Source organism: Antechinus flavipes, chromosome 3 (genome assembly GCF_016432865.1).
Source record: "Antechinus flavipes isolate AdamAnt ecotype Samford, QLD, Australia chromosome 3, AdamAnt_v2, whole genome shotgun sequence".
Classification (NCBI taxonomy): Eukaryota; Metazoa; Chordata; class Mammalia; order Dasyuromorphia; family Dasyuridae; genus Antechinus; species Antechinus flavipes.
This window is the reverse complement of record NC_067400.1, coordinates 400,506,569-400,521,011: the sequence shown is the minus strand read 5'-3', so window position 1 is coordinate 400,521,011 and position 14,443 is coordinate 400,506,569. Positions and strand designations below refer to the sequence as shown.

The 14,443-nt window shown below is 31.0% G+C and overlaps 1 protein-coding gene across 2 annotated transcripts in view; it reads left to right on the top strand.

Annotated features, from left to right (window-relative positions):
* FAM171B (family with sequence similarity 171 member B) overlaps positions 1–14,443 on the top strand; it is an 88,856-nt gene that overhangs the window by 57,480 nt on the left and 16,933 nt on the right. For both annotated transcript variants that reach the window (XM_051986055.1, XM_051986056.1), the window contains 3 exons: positions 7,250–7,483; positions 10,483–10,575; positions 14,021–14,179. In XM_051986055.1, coding sequence (XP_051842015.1) covers positions 7,250–7,483; positions 10,483–10,575; positions 14,021–14,179 — 486 coding nt within the window. The remainder of the gene's footprint in view (positions 1–7,249; positions 7,484–10,482; positions 10,576–14,020; positions 14,180–14,443) is intronic.

Genomic DNA, 14,443 nt, shown 5'->3' with positions numbered 1-14,443 from the left:
CTTCCTTTATCTTTTCCTTTAAGACTTTAGATGTGGTGCCATTTGGTTCTTATATTATACATTGAAATTAATTCATTGTGTATAGTACTTTCTAAAAAAAATTGCATTTTCTTTTTTAAATTTTTTGGATATATTTCTTCCTATGTCTACTGAAAAATATATTTAAGCCTAAAAATGAAAGGAAAACTATAACAAACATATAATAAATATGTATGTTACTTATAATGAATGAGTTTTCTTGAATACATTTAGTTTATAGCCCCATCAGCTTATATTCTTTCATTGTTTCTCTCTTGTTGATTAAAGTTAAAAATTAAAATTCCATTAGGAGTAATCTTTTGAAATGACTTATTGGACAAATAGTTGCTATTTAAAAGTTTTGTTCTGAATAAGCTCATAATATTGCCTTTGTTTTTAAAACTGACTTTTAAAATACTAAAATAGTGATTTAAAGAATGTTATTGCATTTTAAAATTGTTATAAATTTGATGTCATTTTATTATGAACCAATTGTATTATGTCAAGTTAATGACATTTTTTTCTTTATTTTTTTATTATAGATTTTTATTTACAAGACATATGCATGGGTAATTTTTCAGCATTGACCCTTGCAAAACCTTCTGTTCTAGTTTTTCCCCTCCTTCCCCCCTACTCTCTCCCCTAGATGGCGGGTAGACCGATACATGTTAAATATGTTAAAGTATATGTTAAATGCAAAATATGTATACATGTTTATATGGTTATCTTGCTGCACAAGAAAAATCAGATTTAGAAATAAGGTAAAAATAACTCGAGAAGGAAAACAAAATGCAAGCAGACAAAACCAGAAGAAGTGGAAATGCTATGTTGTGGTTCACACTCATTTCCCATAGTTCTTTCACTGGGTGTAGCTGGTTCTCTTCATTGAACAACTGGAACTGATTTGATTCATCTCATTGTTGAATAGAGACTCTTCCATCGGAATTGATCATCATATGGTATTGTTGTTGATGTATATAATGATTTCCTAGTTCTGCTCATCTCACTCAGCATCAGTTCATATAAATCTTTCTATGACTTTCTGAAATCATCCTGCTGGTCATTTCTTACAGAACAATAATATTCCATAACATTCATATACCACAATTTACCCAACCATTCTCCAAATGATGGGCATCCATTCAATTTCCAGTTTCATGCCACTACAAAAAGGGCTGCCACAAATATTTTTGCACATACAGATCCCTTTCTCTTCTTCAAGATCTCTTTGGGATAAATGCCCAGTAATAATATTGCTGGAACAAAGAATATGCACAGTTTGATAACTTTTTGAGCATAGTTCCAAATTGCTTTCCAGAATGGTTGGATGCATTCACAATTTCATTAACAATGTATCAGTGGCCCAGTTTTCCCACATCCCCTCCAGCATTCATTATCTTTTCTTGTCATCCTAGCCAATCTGAGAGGTGTGTAATGGTATCTCAAAGTTGTCTTAATTCTCTGATCAATAATGATTTGGATCATCTTTTCATATGGCTAAAAAGTTTCCATTTCTTCAACTGGAAATGGTCTGTTTATATCCTTTAATCATTTATCAATTGGAGAATGGCTTGATTTCTTATAAATAAGAGTCAATTTTCTATATATTTTGGAAATGAAGCCTTTATCAGAACCTTTAACTGTAAAAATGTTTTCCCAGTTTATTGCTTCCCTTCTAAACTTGTCTGCATTAGTTTTGTTTGTACAAAACCTTTTTAACTTTATGTAATCAAAATTTTCTATTTTGTGATCAATAATGATGTCTAGTTCTTCTTTGGTCTTCCTTCATCCTCCACAGGTCTGAAAGGTAAACTATCCTATGTTCTTCTAATTTAAATAATTTCATTATTTATACTGAGATCATGAACCCATTTGGGTGTACAGTATTAAGTGTAAGTCAATGCCTAGTTTCTGCCATACTAATTTCAATTTTCCCAGCAGTTTTTGAATGACAATTTTTTTTAAAAGATCAAGTTATTTGAAGAATAGATAGAATTGAGAGCTTATAAGGCTCTGTAGCTTTACCTTTTCCAAATTCTTTCATAGGTATCTTTTCTCATCACAAAATAGTAAAATTGTAATGATCTTTCATACATAAGACCTATTTAGATTAATCAGTTATAATCCTATCTTGATTATCCATTATAATAAACTGGAGGACAAGGATCATTTTTATCTGACTCTACACAGCAATTTTTATATTTGTTTTGGAGTAGGTGTGCTTGATATGCTCAGAATATCTGGATAGCTTCCAGAAGTATAACAATAAACCTCATTGTAAAGGTCTGACTGTGCAGATTATGGATCCTCTATGATCTGTTTTTTTTTTTTTTCTGAATTTACTTTGTAACTAAGATTCATTGTTTTACTTGATTCAAAAAGCACAGGCTTTTATTTTTGTTGTTAAGTTATTTCTATCATGTCTGACTCTTTTGGACCCTATTTGGGGTTTTCTGGGCAAAGATACTGGAATTGTTTGCCATTTCTTCAGCTCATTTTACAGAGGAGGAAACTGAGGCAAATAGGGTTAGTTTCTTGCCCAGGGTTACACACAATTAGTCAGTGTCTGAAGTCAGATCTGAACTCAGTAAGGGGAGTCTTCTTAACTCCAGGTTTGGTACTCTGTTAAATGAACCACTTATCATGCACTTAGCAGGCTTTTATGCATGATATTAAACATTTTGTGACTCTATAATGTGTTTTTTTTTCCTATGGGCATATAGAGATGTTGTTTTATGTAACATTTTCTTTTCTCCATGAAAAAAAAAATAAGAGCTTGGCTTTTCTTACAAACTTGCTGACATATCTGACATATCTTCTGCAGGACAGGAAGATATATTTTTTTTTTCATTAAAAACAACAATTCTCTTATAATTAAAAAATATTTTATGCCCACAAAATATTTAAAATAAGTAAAATTAACTTAAAATGTATCAGCAAGTTATTCCTTGATTAAAATAGTTAATAATGTCTTTATCTTGTGGTTTTAAAGGTGGAGAGGGGAAAGAAGTCATTTTACTCTTATACCATTATCATTAGTAAGACAGCATGATGTAAGGGAAAAAACCCTGAATTTTGTTGGAAATTGAGATCATCTTCTTGCTATTTATGAAGTGTATATAATCAATCAATATGTATTTATTGAGTATCTACTCTATGTCAGCTACTTTGCTAGGCTAAGGACTTAAGTATAATGAATGAAACAATATCTATTCACAAGGATTTTACATTTTAATAGTATAGATAAAAACTACTAAGAATAAACCATAAGACTTCTGAGATTTAACTTCTTGATCTTCACAAATTGGAATAATGATACTTATGTCATATGCCTCAAATAGTTTTTGCACTGAAAATAATTTATAAGGTGACAGCTAAATGTGAGCTCTTGTAATATAAGCAGTCAGTATAAAATCTCAACTGCTTACACAATCAGAAAATTTGATAGTTGAAATAGATCTCAACAGCAAACCAATTCATATAGGAAAGAACCCTCAGTATAGCATACTCTATTAAGTGATCATCCAGCTTCTGCTTGAGGATATGTTATTTCTCTAAACATTGCATTCCTCTTTTGGACAACTCTGTTTTCAAGGATATTTTAAAAATTTTTTTCTGAATGAATCTGAATTTGCCTCTTTGCAACTGTTAACTAGTTCTGTTCTGTTAGGACAAAACAGAGTAAGTCTAGCCTTCTTCCACATAATAGTTTTTCTAATAATTAAAGGTATCAAATTCCCCCTGAAGCTTATTTCCAGGCTCATGAAATATATATTTTTTAAATAATGTGAAACTTTTTTCTAATTTAAAAAAAAGCAAACTTAGCTTTGTTGCTAAGATACATTTTGAAAAGAATGATTTTGCTCCTTTTGAGCCAGAAAGCATAATTAATTATTGAAATTGTCCATAATTGTATTAAATCAAAATACCTGCAACTCAATAGATTTAGACACCTAAATAAAGATTAGTCTTAGTAATGAAGATTTAAGTTTTATTTCTACTTGAATTGATACTAATTGTATTATCCTATGTAGGGACTTCTATTATGACTTCTGACGAAGTCTAGTGTTCCTTCTCTAACACCTGGAGTCCCTAATCTTTTGTTGATCTCATTGGTAGATGCTTATGCACATCTTTTCAGAACATTGTTTTAAAGTGCATAAGGTAAAATGTGGGAGCTTACAAGGAAAAACAGTCACATTGGAACATAATTACAATTAAAAAAAAAAGCTTATGCAGGATACAAAATAAACCCATATAAGTCATCAGTATTCTTATACATCACTAACAAAACCCGACAGTTAGAGTTACAAAGAGAAATTCCATTTAAAGTAACTACTGATTGTATAAAATATTTAGGAATCTATCTGCCAAGGGAAAATCTGAAACTTTATGAGCAAAAGTACAAAACACTTTCCACACAAATTAAGCCTGATCTAACCAACTGGAAAAATATTAAATGCTCTTGGATTGGGTGAGCAAATATAATAAAGATGACAATACTACCTAAACTAATCTATTTATTTAGTGCTATACCAATCAGACTCCCAAAATGACCTAGAAAAAATAACAACAAAGTTCATATGGAAAAACAAAAGGCCGAGAATTTCAAGGGAATTAATGAAAAAAATATCAAATGAAGGTGGCCTACCTATATCAGATTTAAAATTATATTATAAAGTAGCTATTACCAAAACCATTTGGTATTGGCTAAGAAATAGACTAGTTGATCAATGGAATAGGTTAGGTTCACAGGACAACATAGTCAATAACTTTAATAATCTAGTGTTTGACAAACTCAAAGACCCCAGTTTTGGGGATAAGAATGCATTATTTCCCAGCAAAATTGCTGGGAAAATTGGAAATTAGTATGGCAGAAACTAGGCATTGACCCACACTTAACACTGTACACCAAGATAAGGTCAACATGGGTTCATGACCTAGGCATAAAGAATGAGATTATAAATAAATTGGAAGAGCATAAGATAGTTTACCTCTCAGACCTGTGGAAGAGGAAGGAATTTATGACCAAAGAAGAACTAGAGATCACTATTGTCCACAAAATAGAAAATTTTGATTATATCAAATTGAAAAGTTTTTGTACAAACAAAACTAATGTGACAAGATTAGAAGGGAAACAATAAACTGGGAAAACATTTTTATGGCCAAAGGTTCTGATAAAGGCCTCATTTCCAAAATATGTAGAGATTTGACTCTCATTTATAAGAAATCAAGCCATTCTCCAATAGATAAATGGTCAAAGGATATGAACAGACAATTCTCAGATGAAGAAATTAAAACTATTTATAGCCATATGAAAATATGCTCCAAGTCATTATTAATCAGAGAAATGCAAATTAAGACAATTCTGAGATACCACTACACACTTGTCAGATTAGCTAGAATGACAGGGAAAGATAATGCGGAATGTTGGAGGGGATGTGGGAAAACAGGGATACTGATACATTGTTGGTGGAATTGTGAACACATCCAGCCATTCTGGAGAGCAATTTGGAGCTATGCTCAAAAAGTTATCAAACTGTGCATACCCTTTGATCCAGCAGTGTTTCTACTGGGCTTGTACCCCAAAGAGATACTAAAGAAGGGAAAGGGACCTGTATGTACCAAAATATTTGTGGCAGCCCTGTTTGTAGTGGCTAGAAGCTAGAACATGAATGGATGCCCATCAATCGGAGAATGGTTAAATAAATTGTGGTATATGAATGTTATGGAATATTATTGTTCTGTAAGAAATGACCAGCAGGATGAATACAGAGAGGACTGGCGAGACTTACATGAACTGATGCTAAGTGAAATGAGCAGAACCAGGCGATCATTATAATATCTCAACAACGATACTGTATGAGGATGTATTCTGATGGAAGTGGATTTCTTCGACAAAGAGATCTAACTCAGTTTCAATTGATCAAGGATTGACAGAAGCAGCTACACCCAAAGAACAGTGGGAAATGAATATAAACTGCTTGCATTTTTGTTTTTCTTCTCAGGTTATATATACACCTTCTGAATCCAATTCTCCCTGTGCAACAAGAAAACTGTTTGGTTGTGCACACATATATTGTATCTAGGATATACTGTAACCTATTTAACATGTATAGGACTACTTGCCATCTGGGGTGGGGGTGGAGGGAGGGAAGGAGGAAATTGGAACAGAAGTGAGTGCAAGGGATAATGTTGTAAAAAAAATTACTCTGGCATGGGTTCTATCAATAAAAAGTTATTAAAAAAAGAAAGCTGATTAGAAAATTAAAAAAAAAAGCTTATGAATCTCAGATTAAGAATGTACAAACTCAGATTGAGATGCTTCCATATCATAGTGACATATTTATGAGTACCCTAGCCAATTTCTACTTGAAATGATTTTTTTCATTAATACTATTAGATAATCTTTCATGGTTTCCTCTGACCAAGAAAACCCGTTTTCAAATTTTTATTAAAATTTAGCTACCCTAAATATTTTATTGATATAAATCACATCATCAGTTATTCTAATAGATATTTCAACAGGCAAAATAAACTCATCAATTTAATCATCTCCTCTCTTAATGAAGATGTGAAGCAGCAAGTTTGAAAGACCCTGCCCTGATTCTTTTTATTAGCCTGAAAATAAGAGGAAATGCTATCCAAAATGTTAGTGTAGACTAGACTGGTTGTACTGATGAAAACCCAAAAAAGAATTAAGGCCATAACTTCAATCCACCCAAATATTCAAATCACTTTAACACAATTCATTGGCATTAGTCAGTGCTTACCTTTATACCATAGGCCAACAGTCTTAGATTTCTTAACTCAGAAAATTTCTTTTAATGTTATGAAAAATGTTACCAAATGATATTTTTAAGACTACAAAAATAAATGAGTTTCTGTGAAAATATGTCCTATTTTTTGTTGGCAAAAATTGGAATTAACTTGACTCAGTTTTATGAAGTTCATTGAAATATTGTAAAATTGCATGTTTTTGGAGAGAAAATATCATTCTCTCCATATTACTTTTTCTTCTCTTTTGAAAAGAAATTCCAGTTTTGACAAATTTTTTTGTTAGGTGGAAAGAAATATATATTATGAACAGACACAGGAAGAAACATTTCAAATCCCCAAAATTAATGTTTATGCTAATCCAAGAAATAATTATGGATAGTATTTTATAACACATATGTTGCAGAATAGAACAAACTTCAATATTAACATTTAACTTCTCTTTTCCTTTTAGTATCTCTATTTTTGCTGAAAGTCCATGTGAATGATATCATCAGTCGTCAGTATCTACGCCAAGCAATTGTAGAAGTGTATGTGAACTACACAAAGACAAATTCTACTGTAACTGGAAACAATGGAGCAGTGTTAATAAAAGTTCCCTATAAATTAGGTGTCAGCTTGACTATCACCGCTTACAAAGATGGTTATTTATTAACACCATTACCCTGGAAGACCAGAAAAATGCCAAGTAAGCCATTTAAGAATATTATTAATTAGCTCCCCCCCCCTTTTTTTTTTTTTTGGAAAGCCATCTCTTCTTGTCAACTGAATACAACGCCAAAGAATTAGCCTAAATAGCTCAGGACTGACTATCAGTCTAAAGTAAAACAAGAGCAAAACCTCTATTGCGGTTTTATTTAAATGCTATTTTGAAAAGACATTAAAAACTCTTTCAATTAAGTTCACATAAACTTGCCAGTTGTAGGTGCTAATTACGAGAAAGTAGATATTTTAAAATATTGTCCATATAGGGGCAATAAATAGTAATTTCTATTCATGGGCACATATGGTAAAAGTTATTGATAAAATTGTTTAAAAACAATGTACAAATGCCTGACAGTTCTTCTCAACCTACATATATATATATTTGTTCTCATTCTTTAAAGCCTTGTTCATTTGTCTCTCTTTTCTATCAAGTTTTCTCTCAGTGCTCTAACCTGTCTTGATCTATTTCTATCTGCTCTAAACTCCTTCATTATTTATAGTCTGTACCACACAATGTAGGGTGTAATTATATATTGTTTTTGATTGATTATGAGTAATTGTGATATAATAGAGAATTAAGAAAAAAAACCCCATAGGTTTGAATTCTATCTCTAACAGAAATCAGCTGTGTGATATTGAATACTAGTTACTCACCTACTCAAAACTGTAGGCGACTCTCTAAGATTACAAGTTACAAAGGTGATAAATTGCATCTGTTGATTTTCTTCATTAGAGAGATTAGAAACATGTGAAATAATAAGTAAAATCCATATGCTTACTCTTAAATTTCCAATTATTGTTTCATAAAAATTATGTTTTTTCCCCTCCAACTAGAGTGTAAGATCCTTAAAGTCAATTCAAGAAGCATTTGTTAAGCACTGCTGTATACTAGGTACTCTGCTAAGCACTAGGTATATAAAAAAAGGAGAAAAAAAAAACACCCATGTTTTTCAAGGAAGTTACTTTCCAGTGGCAGAGACAATAGGGAAACAATGCATGTATACATACAAGAACATAAGAAACATTCTATAATCATCTTTTTTACTTTATAATACTTGATTCATGGTAGTCATATAGTAAGTAAAAAATAAATATAATGAAATAAAGTTGTTTATTAATTTGACATAATTATTCTGGCTGCTGAGATAAGTATTAACACACTAAGAAAGCTTTCTTTCTTTCTTATGACTGTACTCTGAGTGGATAGGGCCAGAAATATTGCTATTTCTAAATTCTTTTAAAACAAAAACCATACTACCTAACTTAAATTTTAATTACATTTTCATTTCAGAAGATTTTGAAACAAAAGCCAAACCACTTAGGTTAAAGAAGCTGCATTTTATCTCAGCAACAACCAGGACAAGAAACAGATATTGAGTAGGAGAAAGCAATTTTGAAAACCTGCCTTTGGCCAAACACTATACCAGACAGAATTTAAGATTCAAAAGCTGTGTAGGACTTCACATTGACCATAAATACCACAGAGTTTTGTTGAGATATAATTAATAAAATTTAAATAATTAGAAAATAGATGTATATAATTAACTGATAAACTTGTGTGTTACAGACTAAAAATAATTTATGTGAACTCTAAAAAGCCAACATGTTGGGGTAGCAAATAAAGTGCTGAACTTAGAATCAGGAAGAGTTCCTATAATCCCATATCAATCACTTTCTCACTTTGTGACTCTGGACAAGTCACGTAATCTCTCTGGGACTCCATTACATCATCTGTGAAAAAAAAATGGGATTAGACTTGATGACCCCTAAATTCCCTCCTATTTCTTAATCTATGTTCTAAAGAGGTGATCAAGAATATTTCAGTCATGACTAATGTCATTTCTATTTTTGATAAGGATACTAGACTTGTCAGTGGAATTCCAGAGACATAGTATATCTAGATTTCAGCAGAATATTATACATAATTTTCTGAGCTATCCTTGTGGACAAACCAAATATGTGGGCTAAATTATTTCAGAACTGGTTTGATAATCCAAAGAAAAAGTTGAAGTCACCTTGAAGAGACTAACTTTTTTTGTTGTTGTTGTAGATATTTCAATATATCTATAACTTGGATAGCTTAGACAGCTAAATGATACAGTGGATAAGATGCAGGCCTGGAATCAGGAAGACCTGAATTAAAATTATCTTAAACATCTGCTAGTTGTGTGACTCAAAGCAAATCACTTAATCTATATTTCTTAAACTGTAAAATGGATATGATAATAGCACCCACCTAATAAAGATGTATCGATAGAAACAGAATTCAGAGTGCTGGTATATGGTTTGTGGATTAGGAAAAATAGAGTATTGTGGGTCCCATATTTTAGGAAGAATATTGACAATCTGATATTATCCATAAGAGGGTATTTAGAATGATAAATGCCATAGGAAAATTAATAGCAAGAATGGGTTGGAAAGAATTAGGTGGAGCATAATAGATAGCTACCTTCAAGTACTTGTAGGATTATTATGTGCAAAATTAATTAAATTTTGTTCTTCTTGGACCTTCCAGACCTTTCAGTCCAATCCCATTTTTTTTAACAGTTAAAGATTCTGAGATGTAGAGAGAGTAAATTAAGTGCCCAGAATTACATATTTAATTAGTGTCTGAAGTATAGAGTTTGAAATCAGTTTTCATGTTTCAAGTCTAGTCCCTTATCTATTCCACACAAGGAAATCTTATTTCAAATAATATGCCTTAAATACTTTTGAATAAGTTTACATACCATAGAAAATAAACTACCAAATTTTAGTAAATATTGCCATGATATTAATTTTCATTTGTTTCTTTGCCTTCATCTTCCTTTTTTGCCTCCATTCATCATATTTTGCATTCTTGTTTTTCCTTACTTTACAGTTGTCTGACTTTCTTGTCATACACTTGATCTGTTCAACACTTTTCAGAGCTGTTGGAACAGAACTAAATATATTGCAACTTTCTCACTTAATAAAATATATTAAATGTGTTACATTTCACAGTATATTCATCAGTGACACTTTCACTGTTCCCTCAAAGTCAAGCTAATATATGGCTATTTGAAGATACTGTTTTAGTTACTGGAAAATCATCTGGTAAGTACAATATGCCTCAATTTTTATGTAATATGCTTATTATTATGCAATTAAAATTCTTTATTAATAAACTAAATTAATTAGATCTAGGAAACCAGTAAACAGAATAGATAAAATTAGTATTAGACATATTTACAGATATTTCTTCATTTAAAAATCTATATTCCAATGATAGTGTACATTTCATGATATGTGAGATAAATATTAAGTGGTTAGTTGAAATTGGCTCCATTCCTAAGGTGTCAAATGTTCAGGTGAAGGATTAAGAGGAATGACTTATATTTCTCAGTTGATAAATAGTCAAAAGATATGAACAATTTGTCAATATTGTCAATATAAAGTTATTATTAAATAAAATAAAATATTAAAAAAATAAAAAAGTATGCTTACTTATCCTGATTATTTAGCTTTTCGTGCAGGATTCTTAAAGCTCATTGTTTTTGCTTTGTGAGGTAAGCCAATTGCTTTCTTAGTCATTATTTGAGTATGAAAATGATTATTGTTTTTATCAGAGATAAAAAAATACATATGACAAATATATAACTCTTCAATACAAATACACTTTTTTTTGGCTAGATTAACTACATTGGGCAGACCAAATGTCTTTAGGCTATCTTCCAATGTGTTTTATACTTCCCTTTAATATATAGATTGGAAAATGAATGGAAGCCCATGAATTCGGGAATGGCTGAAGAAGTTATGGTATATGAATGTGATAGAATACTATTGTTCTATAAGTAATGATGAACAGAATGATTTCATAAGAACCTGAAAAAAACTTACATGCAATGATGTTGAGTGAAGTAAACAGAACCAGAAAATATTGTACACAGCAACAGCAAGAGTGTGTGATGATCAGCTATGATAGACTTAGCTCTTCTTAGCAATTCAGTGATCTCAGGCAGTTTTAGTAAACTTTGGATGGAAAATGCCATCCTCATCCAGAGAGAGAACTATGGAGAAAATGTGGATTGAAACATACTATTTTCACTCTTTTTTCTTTTGTTTTTTCTTTCTTTTGGTTTTTTTTTTCTTTTTATTCTGATTTTTCCTCCTCACATGTCTCATAGAGATATGTTAAAAATGAATGCACACATATTCCCTATATCAAATTACATGCTGTTTTGGGGATGGCAGTAGAGAGAAGAAAATTTGGAATTCAGAATCTTACAAAAGTGAAAGTTGAAAACCATCTTTTCATATAATTGGGAAAATACCATATTATTAAAATAAAATGTTCATTTTAATAAAAAAAGGAGAGGAATAACTTATATACAAGTTAGCCATACAGTAGAATTCAGCATAAAAGTTAAAAGCTTTTAGATATTTTTCGTAACTTTTTTCATATTCTAAATAGCAAAATGGATATTTTTCCTATGTAAATTATCTCCCATTACCATTGAGTGAGGCATATGCTGTCTTTAAAATATTTTACTTAGGAATGCCATACCCTCAAATGATTCTCTTGATTATGTGAAGAACTAGTTGGAAGTCTCCTTTAATTTTTCTAAAAGTTTGGGACACCCCCATTGTTGATGTTAGTGATGTCTAAACTCTTTTCTTTCTTTTTTTATTCTTTCCTGACTATAGGTCATTAGGATCCCATGCCCATATTATAACTTATGCAAGGAGACAAAGTCTCTTCTTCTACTGCTAAACTTAGCTGTTGCTAAGGTCCCATAGTACATATCAGAATGAGTTTGCATATAGAAACAATATGGTAAATGGTATTTATCTCCTATAGCAATATTAATTATTTGCCCAATCTATTTGTGAGTTAAAATCTTTTATGAACTTTCTTAAAAACTTAAAACCCACGTGTTATACTGTCTCCAGCGTAAACTTTGTTCTGAGTTCCAAACAAGTATTTCTAAATTGAATTTTGAAATTGTTATAAGATATGTAGGCCAGGCATTATCAAGAAATAGGAGAGTATCTTCTTTTAAAAAATGTATGCTTAGAAATGAGTGCAAGGGATAATGTTGTAAAAAAAATTACCCTGGCATGGATTCTGTCAATATAAAGTTATTATTAAATAAAATAAAATAAAATATTAAAAAAATTAAAATAAAATAAAAAATGTATGCTTACTTATCCTGATTATTTAGCTTTTCATGCAGGATTCTTAAAGCTCTTTGTTTTTGCTTTGTGAGGTAAGCCAATTGCTTTCTTAGTCATTATTTGAGTATGAAAATGATTATTGTTTTTATCAGAGATAAAAAAAATACATATGACAAATATATAACTCTTCAATACAAATACACTTTTTTTTTCTGGCTAGATTAACTACATTGGGCAGACCAAATGTCTTTAGGCTATCTTCCAATGTGTTTTATACTTCCCTTTAATATATATATTGTGCATATATTAGTGCTTTCTAGAATAAATAAAGGTAACTTTCAGTTTGGGCATGGTTGGGGCAAGCATTGATATTTCATCAACACTGAAAACTCATTGTGAAAACTCCTTCCAAGCAGATTGTCAATTTGTCTGTAGTTTATAGTTTTAGAAAATCATCTATCTATCTATCTATCATCATGTGTCTATCTATCTATCTATACATACACACACACACATATGTATATAATTGGGTATTTTTATAGGTTTAGGGGTTTGTTTGAATCTGGGCCTGTGGTTTTATCAAAGCAATTACACAATCTGGGAACTTCCCTTCACCACTACAAATGGGTGATTTTCTTGTTATGGATATTTTTAGCCAATTAACTAGACCTCTGAGAAATTAAGTGACTTAGCCATGGTCACATATCTAATGTGTCAAATGCAGAATTAGGTCTCCCTAATTCCAAGACCAGCCTTCTCTTCGATATACCCTATTGCTTCCAAAGAAAAATAAAGCTTCTGGAGTGAAGCAACCTGAGATTGAGAAAAGTCAATGAAAGAGTAATCATTTATAGGTCATAAGTATAAGACACAGAGGCAATATGTGGTGAGGGAGAGGGAGTCACTTGAGGAGTCAAATAACCTGGATTCAAAAACTGCCTTTAACATATATTAGTTCTGGGACCATAGACAAGCCATTTCATTTCTCAGTGCTTCCTGGCAATTTTCTAAGACTGTAAGCTAGAAACCAACTGACAATCTACATGGGAAAAAGTTTGTTTTCACATTGTGAGTTCTCAACATTGATGAAATTCTAATACTTGGTACATCTACTCCCAAACTACAAGTTATGTTCATTTACCACAGAAAGCATTGATACATAGAGTTGGATTGAATTAGGAATTAGGAAAGATTGTTTTTCCATTTTTAGAAGGCATTTGCTATTGCTTTTCCTAATTAATAAGAATAATAAAGAAGAAAAGAAATTTTGGAGAAGAGTGATTCATAATATAAACACTAATCTATGTCATTGTTCTACATTTGTTTCTAACTCAATGGTTTATTTTGTTAATTTTATTGTTTGCTAAATTAATTTTTTCCCCAGATGCCAAATCTCAACCAAGTGTGCAGTTTCCAAAGGGTTTAATTAAACTTCCCAGCAGCCATCATATTAATAATGTCACGGGCTATCTTACAGTGCTACAACAGTTTCTGAAAGTAGACAACTTTCTTTACACAACAGGAATTCTTCTTAATAAATCAGGTATTCAGTGTTCTTTTTAGTATTGTAATTGGATTTAAATGTATTATAAAGATATAAGTAAATTACTTATACTTTTTAAGTAAATGCAGAGATATGCTTAGGTATACATTTGAAGTTGAGCAATTCATATATTCTTGAATCCCATATCTATTATCAAGATGTCTCTGTCAACCTTCCTTTTTATCTAAAAGTACAATTGGTTTCCTATAGTACTTGCTATAATTCCATTTGAAATTAATGCGAATTTCAATTCCAGTGTTTTTT